Source organism: Stegostoma tigrinum, chromosome 28, assembly GCF_030684315.1.
Source record: "Stegostoma tigrinum isolate sSteTig4 chromosome 28, sSteTig4.hap1, whole genome shotgun sequence".
NCBI classification, from domain to species: Eukaryota; Metazoa; Chordata; class Chondrichthyes; order Orectolobiformes; family Stegostomatidae; genus Stegostoma; species Stegostoma tigrinum.
This window is the reverse complement of record NC_081381.1, coordinates 24,054,837-24,077,501: the sequence shown is the minus strand read 5'-3', so window position 1 is coordinate 24,077,501 and position 22,665 is coordinate 24,054,837. Positions and strand designations below refer to the sequence as shown.

At 39.9% G+C, this 22,665-nt stretch overlaps 1 protein-coding gene across 3 annotated transcripts in view; it reads left to right on the top strand.

Annotated features, from left to right (window-relative positions):
* The window catches only part of pank4 (pantothenate kinase 4 (inactive)), a 57,678-nt gene extending 37,553 nt beyond the window's left edge, over positions 1-20,125 (top strand). The window contains exons 14-19 of one of the 3 annotated variants that reach the window (XM_048561607.2): positions 1,667-1,722; positions 4,575-4,624; positions 9,475-9,579; positions 11,732-11,832; positions 12,599-12,667; positions 14,912-20,125. In XM_048561607.2, coding sequence (XP_048417564.1) covers positions 1,667-1,722; positions 4,575-4,624; positions 9,475-9,579; positions 11,732-11,832; positions 12,599-12,667; positions 14,912-15,125 — 595 coding nt within the window. In that variant the 3' untranslated portion in view covers positions 15,126-20,125. Of the gene's footprint in view, positions 1-1,666; positions 1,723-4,574; positions 4,625-8,720; positions 8,883-9,474; positions 9,580-11,731; positions 11,833-12,598; positions 12,668-14,911 lie in introns of those variants that run through there. The other 2 variants (XR_009447401.1, XM_059655608.1) reach the window with 2 other exon arrangements.
* Positions 20,126-22,665: the final 2,540 nt, after the last annotated feature.

Below are 22,665 nucleotides of genomic sequence, written 5' to 3'. Positions count from 1 at the left end.
AGTAGGGAAGCTACTGGAGAAGATACTGAGGGATAGGATCTATTCCCATTTGGAAGAAAATGGGCTTATCAGTGATAGGCAACATGGTTTTGTGCAGGGAAGGTCATGTCTTACCAACTTAATAGAATTCTTTGAGGACGTGACAAAGTTGATTGATGAGGGAAAGGCTGTAGATGTCATATACATGGGCTTCAGGAAAGGCGTTTGATAAGGTTCCCCATGGCAGTCTGATGGAAAATGTGAAGTCACATGGGGTCCAGGGTGTTCTAGCTAGATGGGAAAAAAACTGGCTCGGCAACAGGAGACAGAGTAGTAGTAGAAGGGAATTTCTCAAATTGGAGACCTGTGACCAGTGGTGTTCCACAGGGATCTGTGCTGGGACCACTGTTGTTTGTGATATATGTAAATGATTTGGAGGAAGCTGTCGGTGGTCTGATCAGCAAATTTACAGATGACACTAAGATTGGTGGAGTCGCAGATAGTGAAGGGGACTGTCAGAGATTACAGCAGAATATGGGTAGACTGGAGAGTTGGGCGGATAAATGGCAGATGAAGTTCAATCCAGGCAAATGCGAGGTGATGCATTTTGGAAGATCAAATTCAAGGGCGAACTATACAGTAAATGGAAAAGTCCTAGGGAAAATTGATGAACAGAGAGATCTGGGTGTTCAGGTCCATTGTTCCCTGAAGGTGACAACGCAGGTCAATAGGGTGGTCAAGAAGGCATACGGCATGCTCTCCTTTTTCGCAGAGTGGGGGACTCAATTACTAGGGCTCATGAGTTCAAAGTGAGAGGAGGAAAGTTTAAGGGAGATATGCGTGGAAAGTTCTTTACACAGAGGGTGGTGGGTGCCTGGAACGCGTTACCAGCGGAGGTGGTAGACGCAGACACGTTAGCGTCTTTTAAGATATACTTGGACAGGTACATGGGTGGGCAGGGAGCAAATGGACACAGACCGTTAGAAAATAGATGACAGGTTAGACAGAGGATCTTGATCGGCGCAGGCTTGGAGGGCCGAAGGGCCTGTTCCTGTGCTGTAAATTTTCTTTGTTCTTTGTTCTTTGAATCCTGGTCCGTGATTACCTCAATATTGGTTGGTTTGTGTTTCACCTGTACTACCTAAGTTCCAGTTGGGGTAACCTTACTCCTTGGGTAGGAAAAAGGTTTTTGTGATTTAGTTTTCTATGGGCATGGTTCAGACTGTTCTTTTATTCCTGATTATTTTGTTTCCATTTTTTTTGAGGTCTTAGACTTTTGTTGTTGTTCAGTATTTGCTTGCAGGCATTCTTAATGTCTTGATGCCAGACTACAGATGTTTTGCTGTCTTTTTGACAGTGGGGTGAAAGGAGGCATTAATTCTGACATAATTTGACATCTATCCTGTGACTTTCGCAGCAGGGGTAAAGTGACAGGAATCACCAGCAAGAACCCTGGCCTCTGGCATTTGATTTCTGTTGCAGTCCTGGGAACTGTTGGTAAATTGAGCACCAACAAAGAGTAGAAGCTGGCTCACTGTCAGATTAGATGCTGTTTGTACATACAAACAAAAGCACTGCCTTGCCATATTCAAGGAACAACATTTGAATGTTCATTTGAAAAAACATTTTCTGGTTGCAGTGTACCTGTATGTGCTAAGTCATGTTTTATTTTTCCTCCCACATTTAGTGTCCTTGAAACAAATTCAGCATTTGGCTTTGAAGAAGCAAAAAAACGCTTACAAGGTAAAGAACCATGAGGCTTTTTTTTTAATTTTAAGAAATTAAAGATTATTTTCAAACCTGCAAATGAGATTGGTATCCTGTGTGCTAGGGTGTTGCACATAGGGGAATTTGAGTAATTGAAATGTAAATGAAATTATTTAGATTAGTTATTAATCTAGTAATCTTCACTTTAGTATATCTGTCTCCTTAAACCCTCCTGAAATGACTGCTCACTATGTGGTACAATTCAACGGGTAATGTTTGCTCACCTGCATATTCAGTTAAATAGTGATTCTTCAATATTTGGTTGGCGGGGCGTGTGGTTGTTTCAATGCCTATCACCAAAGGTGGTCTGACAGCATCACTACTGATCAAGCTGGTTGGTCCTAGACTGGGTTCTGCAAATGGTGAGGGAGAAACATCACCTCTGCCTCACCTCATCTAATCAGCCTGCAGCAGATGCAACTGTTTGTGACAGTATTGGTAAGAGTGACCATGCACAGTCCTTGTGGAGACAAAGTGTTAGTTTCACATCAATAATATCTTGCATCATGTTGTGTGGCATTATCACTGCTAAATGTGACAGACTTCAACAGATCTGACAACTCAAGGCTGGCGTCTTTATGGACCATCAGAATCAAATTCTAACATATTCTACAACGTTGTGGCCTAGCGTACCTCCCACGGTATTACCATCAAGGCAGGAAATCAACCATGGTTCAATGAGCACAGGAAGCATGGTCAAGAGCAGCTTAACAATGAGGTGTCAGACTGATGAAGCTATGGAACAGGAATACTTGCATATGATAAGCAGAGATAGACTGAGCTAAACAATCCAACAACGAACAGATCAGGTCAAAGCTATGCAATCCTGCCACGTCCAGTTGTGAATGGTGGTCGGCAATCAAGCAACTCACTGGAGGCGGAGGCTCCACAAATATCACCATCCTCAATGGTGGGAGAGCCCAGCACATCAGCGCAGAAAATAAGTCTGAAGCATTCATAATAATCTTCGGCCAAAAGTGCTGAGTGGATGATCCGTTTTGGCCTTCTCCAGAGGTCCACAGCATCATAGTTCGCAGTCTTCAGCCAATTTTATTCACTGCACATGATATCTATGAAGGATTGGAGGCAATGCACACTGCCCTGACAATATTCCAGCCATAGCACTGAAGACCTGTGCTCCGGAGCTTGCTGGACACCTAGCCAAGTTGTTCCAGTACAGCTACGATACTGACGTCTATCTGACAATGTGGAAAATTGTGCAGGTATGTCATGTACATGAAAATCAAGTTTATCCTGCCCTATCAGTCTACTGTCAATTATCTGTAAAGTGATGGAAGACGTCAACAGTGCTATCAAGTAACACCTGCTCAGGAATAACCTGCTCAGTGACGCCCAGGTTAGGTTCCACCAAGGCCTCTCAGTTCCTGACCACATTGTAGTCTCAGTTCAAACATGGCCAAAAGCGCTGAATTCCATAGGTGAGGTGAGTGTGACAGCCCTTGAGATCATACCCACATATGACCAAGTGTAATGTCAAGGATTCCTAGCAAAATTGAAGTCAGTGGGAACTGGGGGAAATCTGTCTGCAGATTGGAGTCATACCAAGCACATTGAAAGATGGTTGTGTTTGTAGGAGGTTACTCATTTCAGTCCAGGATATCTCTGCAGGAGTTCCGCTGGGTAGTGTCCTAGGCCTAACCAACTTAGCTGCTTCGTCAATGAGTTTCATAATCATAAATTCAGAAGTGCAAATGTTTGCTGATGATTACACAATGTTCAACACCATTTGCAACTCCTCGGACACTGAAGCAGTCTATGTCCAAATGCAACAAGACCTCGACAAGTGGTGTTCCTGCCAATGAAGCCCCCAGTATCAACATCCTGGGGTTGGGGGGGGTCTTCATTGATCAGAAACTGAACTTGACTTGCCGTATAAATAAGTGCTTACAAGAGCAGGTCAAAAGCTAGGAATACTGCAGTGAGTAGCTGTTCTCTTAGCTCCCCAAAGCCTGTCCACCATCTACAAAGCACAAATCAGGAGTGTGTTGGGATACTCCCCATTTGCCTGGATATGCAGCTCCAAGAACACTTGAGGTGCCTGACATCATTCAATACAAAGCAGCCTGCTTGAGTAGCACTGTATCCATAAAAATTCAGTCACTTCACCAGTAATGTTCAGTTGTAGCAATATTTGTTATCTACAAGATGCATTGAATGAATTCACTAAAGGTCCTTACACCTTCCAAATCCATGATCACTTCCATCTAGAAGGAAAAGGGCAGCAGCATTGTGCGTACACTACCACCTACATTTCATGCCACTCACCATCCTGACTTGGGAATATATTCTTTTGCTGGGTAAAAATCCTGGAATTCCATCCCAAATGGCATGGTGAGTCTGCTTACAACAAATGGACTGCAGCAGCTCACCACCACCTTTTCAAGGGCAACTAGGGACAGGTGATAAATGCTGGCCCAGCCAGCGATTATCCATGTAAGTGAATTTTTAAAAATTGGCACAGAGGGGAGTGGACCGAGAAGGAAAAGAAGGGCCCTATACTAAGCTAATTCAATTAACCTCTGCACCAAAAGGTTAACTCACCTTAATACCCCACCTTCAGAAAAATGTACAGACTAGTAGTATGATGTCAATCTGTGCCACATTGAGTCAGGTTAATCTTTTAGGTGAAGCTCCTGAGCCCTGCCTGCGGATTACCACTTCTTGCCCTTGAGACTGATGTTGGAGAGTGTCGCTATTGCCTCAATACTTGATCTGATGTTGAAGCTTCCCTTTAAAAAACAATTGGAGTCCATTTGAGAAGAATTTAATTTAAGTAACTAAGAGATGTATATTTTTGTGTTTCTTAGCACGCCCATGGCTGGTGGATGCATATAATGACTGGTTAGAGCGTCTTAAGGTAGGAACTTTAGAAATAGTTCAATTATTTGTGTTCTGTAGTCAAGATACTGGACTGGACAATGTAATCCTTCTGCATATGGAAGACATGGGTTGAATGTTAAATCTTGGATGCAGTTGTGATGCCTGGAAGTTTGTAATGTAAAAGGGATTTACATTATAAAGAATCTAAATAATTCTTTACAGTTGATCTGGCTAGTTGCAAATTTGTGAAATAACATAGCTTTCTCAGTCTTGTGCATCTCTATCATGTTACTGTATTAAATATCTATCTAGTTCTTTCTTAAATTTGCAAACACAGGCTGCCTCCCCTATGTATTGAAGTATTCTATTCCATTTATACATCTTTTTTAAACCTCTGTCCCATCATAAATGCAAAGCTTTACCATTATGTGAAAAAACTTGTGCCCGTAACAGTTTTAATCAAGCATGCTGTGGTACATTTCCATGCAGACCCTACGTTTGTGCCCATATTCAAACAAAACCACTAATACTTGGCACCATTGGTGAATGCTTTGTAAATGGATCATACTTATTTCAGCTGGGTTTAGCCTTTAATTGTGCTTTGTAGTATACAAAAGTGGAAAATGTTGCCTGACTTATGTGTAGATGTTACAAGTCTTTCTGCTATATGAATTGAAATGAGCATAAATAATGTAAAAACGTTTCTCCAAAATAAATTGCAAGAATGTTTACGGAAGATGCCTTAATGTACTTTTCTGCTTGCTGAATGATTCACATCAAGGGAGTTAGGATAGGAATTTACATTGTCTCAATGTAATTTTCTATAGATTGGTTCCAGGTCTGCACAAAAGCATTTTGCTTTTTAAAAAAATAGACATGTTGGGTTGTTATAGATTTCAATGTTCTGGGTTATATTTTTATCCATTTCTCATGAGGCCAAAAACATTCCACTAAGCACTAATATACCTGACATGAAATTTAAAGCCTAATACATAATCACAAAATTTACAGCACTTAAACAGACACTTCGGCCTCACTCGTCCGTGCCAACCACATATCTTAAATAAATCTAATCTCATTTGCTAGCATTCGGACCATATACCCCTAAACTGTTCCTAATCATAAACCCGTCCAGATGCCTTTTAAATGTTATCATTCATTTAATCATTTCGATATAACCATCTACACCTTACATATGTATTTATAAAACTTCCCCTTAAGTGCATCAAATAAGGATAATGATTTTGTAAAGACCCTTTGGCTGTTAATCTTGTCCTTCTGCTTCATCAGTTTGTTAGTTTTGCGTACAACTGTTGAGTTTGAACACTGCTGTTTCTTTCCATTGCACTGCTTTACTAGTTAGATTGCTTCAGGAATTAATTGCACTATGAATAGACAAAGCTATTTTCAAATTTGCGTCCTTTAATTATTATCAGCTAGAGTAGCTGTGAATAACCTTCTGGATTTGTATTGTCAATGCTATTTAATATATTGGATACCTCAAAGCAATTTTCTGTTTTAGCCTTTTGGTCCCTCCAGTATAAAACTCTAACTTTTCTGTCTTTTCCACTTAGCTCATCTGTTTTACACTTGCAATCAATCTTAATCTTCTTTCCAGCCTCTATAGAGAATGCAGGCCATAGTATGCCAACCAAAATGCACTGTCTTGACACCTAAATCACCTGTATATGTAAAGCTACACCTTCACCCTTCTTGTTATCTTCCTCTTTTCTGAACAATTGATTTTCTTGTGTATTCTCTTGTACAAGGTGAGCCATAACTTCACACTCCCGATGGAATCTTACTATGTGTGCCTCAACATATGATTCCAGTTCAAATATCTTATTCCCATTTTTTTCTAGCATTTGAGAAAAGACATTCTTTCTTATCTTTAACAGTTTTTGTCACCTTTTAATGTCCATTCAGATTGCTAATTTATTTGGCAGTCAATTAATTGAAATTATTTTCTCCTCTCTACAATCTGACCCTAAAGTAATTGTTGTAGTTCATCTGATTTATATCAAATTTATTTTGTTCTTTATGTTTTGTGTTGCTGATAATTGAATCTGTTGCAGTTTTTACACAATCAGTTAAAATCCAAATTTTAATTGTGAAACAAACCATTTGCCATTGAATTATACAATGGTTACAGCACAGAAGGAGGCCATTGGTCCACTTTGTGCCAACGTGCTTCCAGAATGAGTTAGTTCTTCCAATGTCAAATCTTTCACCTGTACACCTGAATTTCCTATTCTCTTCACATGTTTAAGCAATTTTCTTTTTAAAGGCACACTTGAACTTGCCTCTGTTATGCTGTCAGGGAGTTTATAAAAGTTTTAAAAATAGCATGGTTTTGCATTGTATGCCTCTGTTTATACGCCAAAGATCCTTATGCATCTTGATTAATCACTTTTTCAATCTGCCCTCCTACCTTCAATGATTTGTGCGCTTATGTCTACAGGTCAGTTTGTTGTTGTGCCTCTTGCAGGATTGTATCCTGTGTTTCAGTTTGACCCTCGTCGTCATCCTATCAAACTTTGCACTTGTTATTATGAAATTTCAACACTGTTATGACAGTCCACTCAACCAGCCTCTCTCTCACCCCCTAAATTTTTAAGTTATCAATTTCCCCATTTCACAGTGCTTCATTGACATATTTTAAAATTGTCTCTGGTTCATCAATGTCTGGATCATTGATATACATTAGGTAGTGCTGTAGACCTATCACTAACCCAAAGGCCATCCCATTGTATACTTTCCCCAGTGTGGAAAACAGCCATTCGCCATTACTGAGTATTCTTTCAAATGGGAACTGAAAAATAATTTAATGTTGTATCTAAACTGTTGAGTACTAGGTTAAATAAGTGGCCAATTGAAGTTCTTCAATGTATTAAAATGTGCAGACAGCTTGATTTTGACACCAGTAAAACATGGTGGCTGAAAGCAATTATCTCTTCCAAATTATTTTCTTTTAACTGAAAATATTGGATATACTCAGCAATTCAAGCAACTCTGTGAAGGAAGAAAGGTTAACATTTCTTATCTGTGATCTTTAATCAAAACTATTTAGATACAAGGTCATTGACCTGGAATGCTAACTTTGTTTTCCTCTCTACTGATGCTACCTGACTTGCGAGTAATTCAAGTATTTTCTCTTTGTCATTTGTATAAATGATTTTGTTGAGAATATAGAAGTCATGATTAGTAAGTTTGTGAATGACACCAAAATTGGCATAATAAATGGTGAAAGTTTTTTTTTAAAGATTACAAAGGGATCTTTATCAAATGGGTCATTGATCTGAAAAATGGCAGATGGAGTTCAGTGTGGATATATGTGAGGTATTCCATTTTAGTATACCAAACAAGGGTAGGGATTATACAATTAATGGTAGGGCCTTGGGTAGTGTTGTAGAATGGAGAGACCTAGGGATACAGGTGCATAATGCTTTGAAGCTTGCATTACAGACAGGGTAGTTAAAAAGGCCACAAAAACCAAAAGAACTGTGGATGCTGTAATGAGAAACAAAAAAAGAAGTTGCTGGAAAGGCTCAGAAGGTCTGGCAGCATCTGTGAAGAAAAATCAGAGTTAATGTTTTGGGCCTAGTCAGAGGAATGGGAACCAGACCCAAAACGTTAACTCTGATTTTTCTTCACAGGTGCTGCCAGACCTGCTGAGCTCTTCTAGCAATGTCTGTTTTTTTTGTTGTTTAAAAAGGATTTTGGCACGCTTACCTTCATTGCTTAGTCCTTTCAGTAAATGAATTGGGAAGTCATGCTGAGGTTCTATAGGACATTGGTGAGGCTTCTTCTGGAATACTGTGTCCAGTTCTGTTCGCCCAGTTATAGGAAGGATATTATTGAGCTGGAGAGAGTTCAGAAGAGATTTGCCAGGTTGTCTCTGGGTATATGGAATGTTTGAATTATAAAGAAAGGCTGGGCAGGCTGGGACCTTTTTCACTGGAGTGTAGGAGGCTGAGAGGAGACCTGATAGAAGTTTATAAAATAATGAGGGGTATAGGTAGAGTTAATGGTGGCTGTCTTTTCCCTAGGGTGGGGAATGTCAAGACTATGGGGCATATTTTTAAGGTGAAAGGAGAGAGATTTTTAAAAAATGGACAATTTTTTTTATACAGATGGTGGTTCGTATGTGGAATGAACTTCCTGAGGAAGTGGTGGATGTGGGTACAGTTACAACATTTAAAAGACATTTGGATAAGTACATGAATAGGAAATGTTTGAAGGGATATGGGCCCTAAGCAGGCAGTTGGGGGACAAGTTTAGTTTGGGATTATGTTCAGCATGGACTGGTTGGACCAAAAAGTCTGTTTCTGTGCTGTATGACTCTATGGCTCTTTAACTGCAGTTATGTTGCTTTTTGTGTCTTGATTTGGCATTGTGTATTTGTGCCCTTGTGAGCTATGGATCTGAGAGGAAGCAGCAGGGATTCTTATCTAATTACAGAAATTTTTAAACATTTAGTTTTTATGTAGTTACCCCAACTCCCTAAAAGTGTATAACAAATTGGAATCTAATTAATTATCTAGATGGTTTATTGTTAACACTTTGTACATGCAGAATGAATTGTAAGTCAACTAAGATACTTGAATTAATACAACATCATAAATCCCAAAAGCAAGATGTGCGCGGTGGAGGAGAGTTAATATTGTAATATGGTCTCTCTAATTTGACTAATCTGGCATTGGCTATCAATGATGCTGTTAAGTTCTGTTAGTACTGATGATTTACTGAATTTTAATTTCCTTAGTACTAGAAATAAACTTTCTTGTTAACCAATGAATATCTGAATGTTTATATAATATGTGATTAGAGATTTTTAAAAGAAACAACACTGATCAAATACCAAACTTTACTGGCTTTCTCTTGCAGGGTCCTCCTCACAAATGTGCCTTATTTTTCGTAGATAATAGTGGAATAGACATAATTCTTGGAGTCTTCCCATTTGTCAGGGAGCTGCTGTCAAAAGGCACAGAGGTAAAGTATTACATGTTGCTACTTATAGTTGAGAAATAGTGACAAATGGCCTATCAACCTCAATTATATGCATGCATGTGTACGTACAGACTAACATATAAAGAGCCAGGAAGAAAAACAAAGTTGCTGGAGTAGCTCAGCAGGTCTGGCAGCATCAGTGAAAGAAAAAACAGTTAACATTTCTGGTCCGGATCCGAAACATTAACTCTATTTTATTCCTTCACAGATACTGCCAGACCTGCTGAGCTTCTCCAGCAACTTTGTTGTTGTTCCTGATTTACAGCATCCGCAGTTCTTTCGGTTTTTATGTACACAGCCAGACTGTGTGTTAAAGTTCGAGATATTAAATGGAGGCTGGGACAGTCACTTCTTGGACCAAGCAACAGTGTGGGGATGCTAGAGGTGGGGTAAGCCCACTTTTTATTCCTTAGTTTTAACACATTTGCACTCTTATTCCCTTGCTTGGATTTCCCTCATGGCTTTAGTGATAAATTTGTTCTCGGTCTCTGAGCCATGAGTGTTCAATTCCTCAACTGTATAGAGTTAGCTGAATGAATTCAGGGTGGCAGTGGGAGGCTACAGCTATTGAACGCCAAAGCACTGGGATAATTAGGGGCAGATTAGTTTCCCCTAATCGTTAGCTGGTGACAATAGCTTTACGGTGTGCTGGATAAGGACAGGATGAGGCTTGTCTCTCAGTGTCTACCAGAACTGAGTATCTAGCACTAATTCTGTAGATTTGTTTATGACGAAAAGTCATGCAGGGAAAATTTCTAGAGAGCAGTAAATATTTGACAGCATCATTAGGGAACTTGTGTTATACGGCCAGAAAATGGGGAAAAACAGGGTGCAAGTTACCTTCTGTTAGTTGAATTGGTCCTCATTCTCAATTGGATTTAGGGTGGTTGGAAATGGTCATTCTCCAGTTCTTTTACCAGTTCCCCTGTCCCACCAACTTTGTCATTGGTTTAAAGTGGTGTTGTCCTACTACTAACTTTCTCTCACAGGTGCTTGGTCCAAAGAATGAACTGCCCCAACCTCCATTTAGTACCTAAAATCTTAACACATTGTGTCTGGCTCTTTATATGTATTAGTGCGCTCGTATACACGCGTGCATTGACTCAAGATTGTTAGGCTATGTCTCTATGCTTGTGTAATGTTGTTTGCTGAATCAGAACTTCATGCTGTGGCTGTCAGTCATGTATGTCACAAAAGTGTGTGTGTTAATGAAAAGAGGTTTGCAAAATAAATAGCATTTCAAATTCTCTGGTTGTGCCGCCTCCACCCTAAATCCATCTTTGTCTGTAAATGCTATTTTTCTTAGTGTGTAGCAGACTTTCATCATGCTGTTTGCGAGCTGTAATGATAAAGCAACATTTTGATAGGAATGAATCACATTCAAAATACATATTCCTTTTGTGATACTTTTAGCTTCACTTGTTGGTGCGTTCCCTGTCACCATGTCCTTGTTACCCTCTCCAGTGGGATCAGTTGTTCTTTCCACTTTGGCAATCGGACACACCATTGTTCTGCTATTCTCACATTCTGATCATTTAATCTGCGCTATCAGCACCTTTCTCCCCCAGCAGTCCTCCACCCACTATTTCATAAATGCTACCCCCTCCACACTGCACACCAGCTCTGATGAAGTGTCAGCTAGACTTGAAATGTTAGGCTGCTGTCTCTCCATGGATGCTGCCTGACCCACTGTGATTTCTAGCATCTGCAGTAATTTGCTCCTACCTTTTGTGACATATTAACAGTCTTTTAAGTTGAAGGGGCCTGTGCCAAAGACCTTATTCTGTGCTTGCCTGTTGCGATTTTACTTTGTCGTGACTGTATTGTTTTGCTACCTATTACCTTCAAGACTGTCTCTAATCCCTTTTGACGGATTTTTTGATCTCTTCTCCATTCAATGTGCCGAGTAGAGTCAAAAACCTTTAAGGGCAGTTGCTAGTCAGCAGCTGTATATTTAGAATAACACTGTTCTACAGATGCTGGATCATCACGATAAATGTGTAATGTGATGGAGGAAGCCTCTGAGTCTTGCTTTGCTTCCATGGCTTTTACAAGAAATGTCTAAGCTCTATTTCAGTGGATTTGTCTTTGATTTCACTCCAAGCTTGCCTGACGTAATTGTCTTCAAATGCAGGTCATTTTAGCCAGTAACTCAGGACCAGCATTAAATGATGTTACCTGCAGTGAGTTGGCAATAGTTACAGAGAGGATTGCAGCGATGGATTCAGTCATCAGGTGCGCAGTGTGACAGGATTGCATTCGTAGTCCTGCCTTTACTTTGAATACAATGCCAAATATTACTATTGGCTGGAGGAGTACAATTTTTTTAAAAAAAGGACTTTACATTTTTAATTTTCATTGTAACGTTTGGAGGAATTTGCAGTGTTATTAAGTGAAAATGGGACTAATTAAGATATCTCTCTCAAGAGCTGATACAGGCATGATGGGCCAAATGGCCTTTTTCTGAGGCATATGATTCTGCATATCCTGGAATGGAGAGCAGCTGGTAAACACAGTCAGTTGGTTGCACTGTAAAATGCAGAGATTCCAGTTATTTGGTTGATTGACCTTTGCTTGGAAAGTGAGGACAAGACCAGGTATGGCTTTGGTGCCATCCCTACCATTGAATTGCCTCTTGAGGCAAATGTCATCCAGGCTTACAGCTGGGTATAGCAGGTTCTACATAGATCCAGAATTGTACCCAGTAGTAGTACAGGAGCAGAACTGAAATCAATTTTTTTTTGTTCAATTGTAGTGTTGAAATTTAAACGCTAAGGCTGGAATCTCTGCCATATTTCATAAGCACAAAGTATAAAAAGCCATTTTTATCCAATTTCTTCAGATTTTTGCTGAAGTTAAGCAAGGGGGAGACCCCTGCAGTGACTGTAGAGAATTTATTGCTGTTAGGGACTATCCTTGGCCCTTTAACAAATTACGGTGGAGCTGTTGTAATGTTTGAGCTGGTAACTGTGCTTTACTCTGTTCCTATTCCTTCTTGCAGGAAAGCTTTACAGGAAGATAAACTGTTGTTAGTTCAGAGTGGCTCAAGTTCACCTTGTCTAGATCTGAGGTAATCTTCTTTATTATCTTTTTTAAATCGACCTTGTTTAATTGATTATTGTTTGTCATTCCCAGCGTCTCTTTCAAGGGGGTCCTTAATCATACTACCCAATAATGGTTTAGTCATCAACATCCCTACCCTAAGAATAAACTTCTGTTTTTACCACTGTGAGCTGCTTTGTAAGTATTTAAGTGTAATTGTGATATAAAGGGACAGGCTGATGAACCTTGCTCAGTGACCTTGATTCTCACTCTGGTGCAGTTCCTAGTACCATCTTCTCACCATTTCTGTGCCAATGTGGGCCTTGTTTTCTCTTTTACATTCAAACTTCTGCTTTCCTTCTCCCGCTTTCTCAGTTGCTTGTCTTCTTTCTCTATTTTTCTCTCATGGTGTGTCCCCCATGCACAGAATTGAATGCATAAATAGGAACTGAGCACAGGCTTATTTATTTTTCCTTCATAATAACCCAGGACTGCATCCCAGTTGAAGGATTGAATCTACTGAACCCGTTGATGTCAGATGTCTGGCAAGAATTCAGGGACGTTCTGGTCTGTGAGACTTAAGTTGCCTGTAGCAACTGAATCATTGGGGAGTTGTCACCCTTCTTAAAACATTCTACTGCTATGCTTATGCTCATTTGCACTGAGTAAATTTTTGTCACTTCTGCCAGTAACTGCTGGGAGGGGTACAAGAGGGAACTATTTTTGTTTGTGTTCTCTCCTTAATAGTTCTAAAGCCTTTTCCCAAGGGAACAGGATCTTGCACTCACTCAGTAAATGTGTGTCAACTTAATGGAGTCAGTCATGAGTATATACCACATTTGACCCGTGACTTCAGTGAATTTTTAAAACAAATCTTTAGAAATTTGTACTTATCATTTTCATACAAGGCCAGTTGAGCTGAAAAATTTGAATTATTATTTTACTTATTGCTGTAGAATTTGATTTAAAAAAAACATAACATTGGAGTGCAATGCTGCAGGGCATGGATCTGTCTCCAATGTTAGCGATGTAGTTGATTATAATAAAGTGCATTGGCTTTGAGAGCAATTTGTTTTCGCATCATTGTTCTGCAAGCTGAGATGGTGGTGAAATCTGTAATCTGAACAGTAGGATTGAAGTGTATACATGTGTAGTACTCAGGAAATGCAGTAAGAACATATTTATGTAGTATTGTGACATATTCTCAGGATGTTGCGCAGTGCTGCACCTAATATTATTATGTTGATTAACCCTGCAAATGCCAACTTTTGTACAGCGAAGGTTCACAATCAACAGTTGAGAAAGTTGACTAATAATTCTGAGATAGTCAGAGTTGCTGATGATGGAGTCAGATAGAGTGTGGGGCTGGAGGAATACATTAGGCCAGGCAGCATCAGAACAGCAGGAAAGCTGATGTTTCGGGTCAGTACCCTTCAGAAAAATTCTGTTTCTGTGTTAGTAATTGAACATTCGTTGCTCATCTAGGTATGGGGAGTGTTCCCGATGCCTTTCCATTCTTGCAATGGGATCTTTATTCTCCAACTAAACAGACAGAGCTTTTGTTTAACTTTCAGTTCTGTGGTGATGTATCAAAGCCCAGGAGTGGAGTTTGAACGATAAGCTTTTCATTTTAGTAAGAGCCTGACCAGCCAAGTTCCACTGATAGTGAACAGCTGACAAAATTACGCCAAATATTGTATTCGTGTCCAGTTAGCACAATGCAAAAAAAAATAAAAGCACAGTCTGGAGATGCAAATAAAAGCAACGTGACTCCTCACCCCACCCAAAACAAAGCATGAAAGGGCGCAGGGTGTGAAAGATGAATAAGATGGGCAGGCTTAAATTCTCTGTGGAAATCTTGTTGCTTTAAGTGAACATCTGACTGAGGTGATCAGATGTGTAGCACCGTTAGATGTAAATTTTAACTGGTATAAAATACTGTTTTAAAGGGAAATCCTGAAGGCCTTATTTAGTTTACACAGTTGTTTGAATTATTATTTAAGATGGTGTAATGAAGGGAGTTCAAAGTACTCATGATGCCACAATGAGATTGGGTTTTACTAGGGTGTGAAGTCACATTGTTTCATTGATAACATGAGCATAGATGGTTCTGCTGGAGTCACCCTCCATTTTTGCTGCATATTGATATGAATTCTGGGTAATGGAGGACATGTCTTTATCCAACTTACACCCCGAACTATTGTCAGTTCTCACCCAAAGGTTAGAAATATTATAAAGACTAATACTGATCTTCCATATTTCTTTCTCTCAGTCGACTGGACAAAGGGCTGGCAACAGTGGTCTGGGAGAGGAAGACTGACCTGGTGATCATCGAAGGCATGGGTCGAGCTATTCACACAAACTATTACGCTGCATTACGTTGTGAAAGCCTCAAACTCGCTGTCATCAAGAATGCCTGGTTGGCAGAGCGACTTGGTGGGAGAATCTTCAGTGTTGTTTTTAAATACGAGATGCCTCCAAAGTGATGGGGAGGACTTGATGAGGAAGGATGTGACATTGCACTGGCACTGAGATGTCCCCTGTGGAATGTAATTGTATTTTTTTTTCCTGTGACTATATAATTGAATTTGAGAAAAATGCCAATATGGATCAGCAAAGCTTTTGTGTCAGAAGCAATAATATATATTATATATGTACAGCAACCATATCCTTGTTTTAAACAAACACTTATTGTATAGACACAGTATTTGTGGAAACGAACAATTATCTTGCTTTTGGTCACTCAAGACAATCAGGTGAAGTGTTATCTCTTTCGTTAGCAGTTTCCTTTGAAGAGGTAGTGTGGTCTGCAGATGCTAGTGTTTCCTTTTAAGTGCCAATAAAATGTAATGGCGTGTGAGGGATATTTTAACACCATACCCACTTGAAACTGAACAGTTGGCAGCACAATTACAAATGTACTTCAACCTTGAATCATGTTTGAAAAGAGCAACTGAAGCTATATTGGTGGGTATAGGTTTTTGTGAGTATCGCACGAGGGATATAGTGGTGGTGGATGTTGTTCTGTTACTGTAGCACAGTACTGGAGTGCAAATCTATCGCTGCAGTACTGGTGAGTACAGGTCTGCCATTATATAACCAGTGAACTGCTGTTGAAACATCATCACTGTGTTAAACTAGGAAAACCTATCAACCAACTTACACATTGAAAGCTCCGATAAACAGCAATGAGATAAATACTAGATGGCATGTTTTTGCAGTGTTGAGGGATAAATGGTAGTCATGATACCATAGAACACTTGCCCGTGCCTCTTGGAGGTAACAGCATAAAATCTTTCACTTCCACCTAAGATAGCAATTTAATGTCTCATCCAAAATGTAGCACTCTGACAGTGTAGAACACTTACACCCAGTGTAGTACTATATCAGCCTGGACTTTTCATAAATAATTTGGTGTTTGTCTTGAAACTAGACCTAATGGATTGGAGATCCAAAAGCACACAATGATCAATATGGGTGCAACCATTTATGATTTGAAACAGTCAACTTAAGTCTCTAAAAACAGGGTCTTCAAAGCTTTAAATCTAAAACATGTTTTGGACTGAAGTGTCAACTGATCACAGCGCCTGCTTTTTGCAGGAGTAACCATTGACCAGGAGGTTTCAGTATTTGAATTTTTCTTGATTTAAGATGTAAATGATGTACTGTTCTGAAAGGCTTGTCATGCTTTATAAGTATTACATTTATATGTTGTCCATTTTTACATTTCAAAATAAGCATGCTCAGTGCAAGAGTTTTGCCTCCATGGTTTTAAAATCTGCTAATTTAGATGGAGGTCGAAATTTTGAGCAGTGTTTGTCCCAACGTGTATTCTAATTGAAATTGTTCATGGCTAGTTGTTGCATATCTCATTTGGTGGAATGACTTTATCTTCGTGATTGAAGTGTCATGGAATCTCCAATGCTAACTCTTCAAAAGATCATTTCAGTTAGTTATACACTCTTGGTTTTCTCTGTAGCCCACAAGTTTTTTCAAATATTTGTCTGTTTCCCCTTTGAAAGTTACCAAAGTATCTGCTTCTGCTATCTTTTCAGGCATTGCACAAGCAATGTCAGCCAGAGTGAGCTTGGGGAGCAGGAGGGCGAAAGGAAGTGAGACCACTTCATTTGTTGTATTGCAAATGTGGGAACTTCTATGGTAACAGTAGTGAGTTAGTAATCGCATAAGCTTGAAGTACCTCCGAGCAGTTTTGCATGAATATCCAAGACATGATTGTGGAGTAGGTTTGCATACGAATTCTATCACTATAATTATTTTAAAAATCTTTCTAGAGAACTCAAAATTGCTGCCTGACAGTGCAGTGTATCTGCAGCATCTTAGCAGTTGACCATTCCTTATGAATATGCCTAGATGATGCCCCTCACCACAGTGTTTGAACGTGGAAAATACTGCAGAGTGCTTCATCCTATTCTTGTTTGACATTTATGCACTCAGATATTTTAGTAGTCGGGTTGCCATGTAGTCATCATGAGTAGGAATCGTAGCTGGTTTTCTTGCAGTTGTATCCTGGGGGGAGCTGTGACCAGTTGTTTGGCTTGTATTGCTACCCTGACTGAGATCAATTCATTAAACAGATCAATCTCTAACTTTTCCTGATTTCTGTGGCTGTGTTGCAACTGGCACAACCAGACCACTGAAGGAGTTTTAATTTTAAGTGGAGAAATTAATTTATGAAATTCTAATCATGCCTTTTTAATGTAGAACCAGCATCTTGACCCACTAAAATTATATTCTTGTTGGCTGCATATAGTGACAACATAACCTCAGGCCAAAATGAGATGTTAATGTAATATCCCTGTATGTCATATCTGGAGGCTGCACTGCTAAAATGACTAGGATTGATTTTATGCACACAGTTAATTATTTCATTATCCTTCACTTAGCAAGAGAAACAGTCCTGCTCTCTCCGGCCGCTTATTTGCTGTAGTTTCAAACATAAGTTAAGAAATTTGTGAATTGTAATCTCAGATCCTGACCCACACCAACTCATTGGTTGACACAGTGGTATCAACATTCATGGTTTCTTTTTTAATCCCCCAGCTAACAATACCTGCAATTCTTTTTTGTTTTTCCACAATCTTTTTACTCTAATGTATGATAAATATTTTAACATTGCCCTGTTACAATTTATACTGTTTACTGTGAGGCTGTGCAAGAAAACGGCTTAGAGAAAAATTGCCCCAATTAATTATTGCTTTGGTCTCTTCCTTGTTGGGCTAAGCAACAGTCTCCTGGAAATGGTGAGAGTTTGAGTTAGTCATTAAACAAGATAGTAAAAGATGTATCGACAACACTCCTTCAAATTAACAGTGACAGTAGGACAGGCTCAGCCTGACGTTAGGTAACATTAGAATGAGCATCCAAGAAGTTCTTTACACTAAAAATGGTTTGTGGGTGTAGGGTAAAGTGTGCATAAATCATTTAATCAGCTGCCAGGTTCTGAGAATTGGGAACCTTTCTGGCTGGATGAATAAAGATGGTCTTAAAGATCCTTCTCATTGTTTTGAAAGCCTAATTAGAAGGAAAATAGTTTTATCTTTATACAAGGACCTGCCATAGTGTTTTAAAAGAAATGTACTAAACAACTGCCAACTTTCTTTCAGAGCAGTCCAACGAACTAACTGAATGAGTGACTGTTGGAGTTGGAGGAAGAAATGTTGAGTAGGAATTAGGAGAGTTTCCTTCTCTTTCAGTAGTGTCAATGAATATGTAGCCAATACCTGAGCAGGCAGTTCGGACCTGAATTTCATGCCTGGTGCTGAACGAATTGAACTACCTGCAATAGTGCAGCATTCCCTCAATGTTTCACTGTCAAAGTCTACAAGGGGTTTCAAATTCGCAATCTTCTGCGTCAAGAATGAGAGCTACCCATTGGAGCAAAAGCAGGCACTTAAAATGAATATTTGAGATACTTTTTTTTATGTTTCTAATCTAATCTATATTTCTAATCAACCTGCTCAGTGATTTTATTACACACATCTGGAGCAGATGGGACTCGAACCCAGGCCTCCCAGTGTAGGAGTATTGACACTATCACTGTGCCACAAGAGGTTAAATAACTTGATTAGAATCATCCATGAATTTAATTTGTATTTAATTAGTTAGTTAAAAGTCTCAACCTAGCCGTACAGATGTAATATAAATTTCACTTTACGCTTAAGTGGCATGGATCTGTTTTACACAGTTTAATTTTGATATATTATTAAAAATTTAATCAGTATTATGTGGCTCATGAAGTTATGGCCTAGAACAACCTTTTACTGAGCAGTTCATCCTCAATAAGAAAATGAAGTCATTTCACTACCTTTGTTCAACCTTCTTCCGATTTTGAAAATCATGTTTTATATTGGAGTGTAGGTTTTCAAAAAAAAAATAGGCTGAAAATTTTGTAAAGGAATCATTTCTTTGGGCTGGATGGAGAACCTACTTGTAAATTTACAGTATTAATTGAAAATTTGCTGGCCCCTCCAAATTTCACCCTTGAGCAACAAAAACAAAAATTGCAGCAAAAGCTCAGTAGGTCCGGCAGCATCTGGGGAGACAAATCAGAGTTAACATTGTGGGACGAGTGGCCTTCCTCAGAACTGAGAAAGGGTCACTTGACCCAAAACATTAATTCTGATTTCTCTCCACTGATGCTGCCGGACCTGCTGAATTTTTCCAGCATTTTCTTTTTTGTTTCTGATTCTGTAGTTCTTTTGGTTTTTATTCAGCTCTGAGCAATGTGCAGTCATTAACAACTGCTGATTAAGTCATACTCCCTGGCTGGACTGCAGTGCTTGTAGATTCCTGTTGAGCTGGCAGTTACAAATGTTTAAAACCACCTAGAATGTGTGAAAGATGATGGGATAGGGTGTCAAGTAGAGAAAAAATTCTAAAATACACTTCAGTGTTTTGCATTGTTTTATGAGGAAGGAGAATAATCTGGCAGTGAAATATGCAGTAATATTGCTCCTCTATTTCTTCCAGATCCAGTGTTTACTATGGTCAGTTTGAGTTGCATCATGTATTTTAATTAAGCCATTTCGTTGATGAGCTGATGAATTCATTTGCAGTTGGTACCAAGTGCAAATGCTGTATGTTTGAATTCTCAGAGAGAAGAATTTGGATATCTTGCAGCAGTAACATGGACAGGGTGACAGGTAACATACAGCAATATGCAGTTAACCTCTTAAGTCACTGACTGAATCTCATACTCAGGTCACATCTCCAGTCTCAGGGTAGTGCTGTCAAATAGGTCAGCTACTGATTTGTAATGATGGATTCCTACTAAAATTGAGGACTTTTGTACAGTTTGACTGCATATGATGCAGAAATAAAAATGATCAAAGCTATCCTGGATTAGCCCAGGTCACACTGCTCAAGCAGGGAATGGATTGGAAAAGGAAAAACTCTTGCTGTATTTTATGTGCTCAATTAGACAAAACCATGTCAATAGATTAAATATAGATTATTTTGGAACGAGTATTTTGTTCTGTGATTTTTGACTATGCCTTGATTGAAAAAATATGCCAAATGTGTATATCATCTGTATTTTTATCTGGTTCTTCACTTCCAGGAGATCACAGTTTTGAATGAAATGGAAAGTGTATATATTGTGATGCATAAGTTATCACAATACGGTACACCCAGCTAAGAATTGGATTGAAACTCCATGTTCGCTTTAGCACATTTGTTTATTCTTTGTCTTACCTATCTGTCCTAAAATACAAAAAGAATACATTGCTGGCCTGAGGCAGCAGAAGTCTGTCTCTGGGACTGCTTAGAGTTGGTGGACTAGATTGTGTTTGAGTGTTTGGCGGAAAACTGAGTATGCCACCACAGCCGTGGACATCATTAGAAAATGTGTGGAGGACTGCATACCAAGGAAGTCAATCCAAGTGTTCCCCAACCATAAACCTTGGTTCAACCAGGAAGTCCACACCCTACCGAAGACCAGAAGTGCAACTTTCAAGTTGGGTGACTGGGACCAATACAGGAAATCCAGATATTACCTCTGTAAAGCCATCAGGGGTGCCAAGAAGCAGCACTGGACCAAGTCAGAGGCCCAAACCACCAAACGGACTCCCGCCACCTACGGCAAGTCCTAAATGACATTACGGGATACAAAATAAAGCAACACAAGATAGTGGACAAAGACACATCCCTCCTTGACACACACACGATGTTTTCTACGCTCGCTTTGAGCAGAATGCCAACAGCGTGATCATGCCTACCCAACAAACCCAGACCCACCTGTTCCCTCTGTCACTGCTTCAGATTTCAGGTGGTCTTCCTGGGAGTCAACCTAAGAAAAGCAACGGGCCTGGACGGTGTCCCTGGCCGAACATTTGGATCCTGTGTGGATCAACAGGTGGAGGTATTCACTGACATCTTCAACCTCTCCCTTCTACAAGCTGAAGACCGCCCCCCCCCACTTCGAGAAGACCACCATTATCCCCGTACCCAAGAAAACACATGCTGTGTGCCTTAATGACTACTGCCCAATGGCTCTGACCTCTGTAATCATGAAGTACTTTGAGAGGTCGGTAATGGCCCACGTCAACTCCAGTCTCTCAGTCTACCTCAATCCCTTACAATTTGCTTACTGACAGAACAGATCCGCAGAGGATTCCGTATCCCTGGAAAATCTGGATGTCAAAGACAGCTACACCAGACTCCTGCTTATTGACTACAGCTTCACTGTCAACACCATTATCCCGTCCAGACTGATTGCAAAACTGAGAGATTTTGGTCTCAGCTCTGCCCTCTGCGACTGGATCTTCAGCTTTCAGATCCACAGCCCACGTTCAATGAGGATAGGTAAACTGCACCTCCTCCACAATAACATTCAACACTAGAGCCCTACCCCCCCCCTCCCCCCAAGGATGTGTCCTCAGCCCCCTACTGTACTCACTTTACACCTATGACTGTTGCCAAATTCTGAACAAATACCATCTACACGTTTGCTGATGATACCACCGTAGTGAATTGGATATCTAACAGCGAGTCAAACTATAAAAGCGAGATAAAGGGCTTGCTGATGTAATGCAATGAAAGCAATCTGCATCTCAATGTTGACTTGATCATTGACTTCAGAAGGAGGAGAACATGCCCCTATCTACATCAATGGAACTGAGGTTGAGAGGGTAAAGAGCATCAAGTTCCTTGGAGTGATGATAACCAACAACCTGCCCTGGACTTTCAAAGTAGATGTAGCAGTCCAGAAGGCATTACAATGCCTGTTCTTCCTCAAGTGGCTCAGGAAATTTGGCATGTCAATGAGGTTCCTCACCAACTTTTAGAGATGCACCATCAAAAGCATACTGTACGGGTGCATAATGGCCTGATATGGCAACTGCTCTGCTGTGGACCGAATGAAACTACAGAAGATGGTGTGTACAGCCCAGACCATCACAGAAGCTAATCTTCCACCCACTGAAGTCAAATTACAGGGCTTGCTGCTGCAGCAAGGCTGCCAACGTCATTGAAGATCTATTGCACCCCGGTAATGATCTCCAACAATCTCTTCTGTCAGGCAGAAGATATTGAAACCTGAACGCACAAGAGGAGGTTCAGGAACACCTTCGTCCCGGCTGTCATCAGACTATTGAATGGATTCTCTAGCCACAAATAATGCTGATCTTGCTAATGTTGATCTCTCCTAGCGCACGCTCTGTGCAATCGAAGTCTTTTGAACCGTATATCCTTACTATGATCTGCCTGCACTGCTTGTAACCAGTTTTTTTACTGTATTTCGGTACATGTGACAGTCAATCAATCAATCAATCATAAATCCCTCTCACTCAAACTCCTGGCTATTTACGGAAAGGCAGTTGTCTTGGTGTGCTGGTTTCTATCCTGCCAAGTCTGGATATGAACAACCATTTTAAAAGCAAATGTCCACTGAGTTAAAGTTGTAAACCTTCTTATAAATATTTAAATGTTTTAAGTAAGAATGTCTGCTTTGAGGGTAAGGTCACAAGTGAAGTGCTCATGAGTTAAGTAATAACCTTAACAAAAATA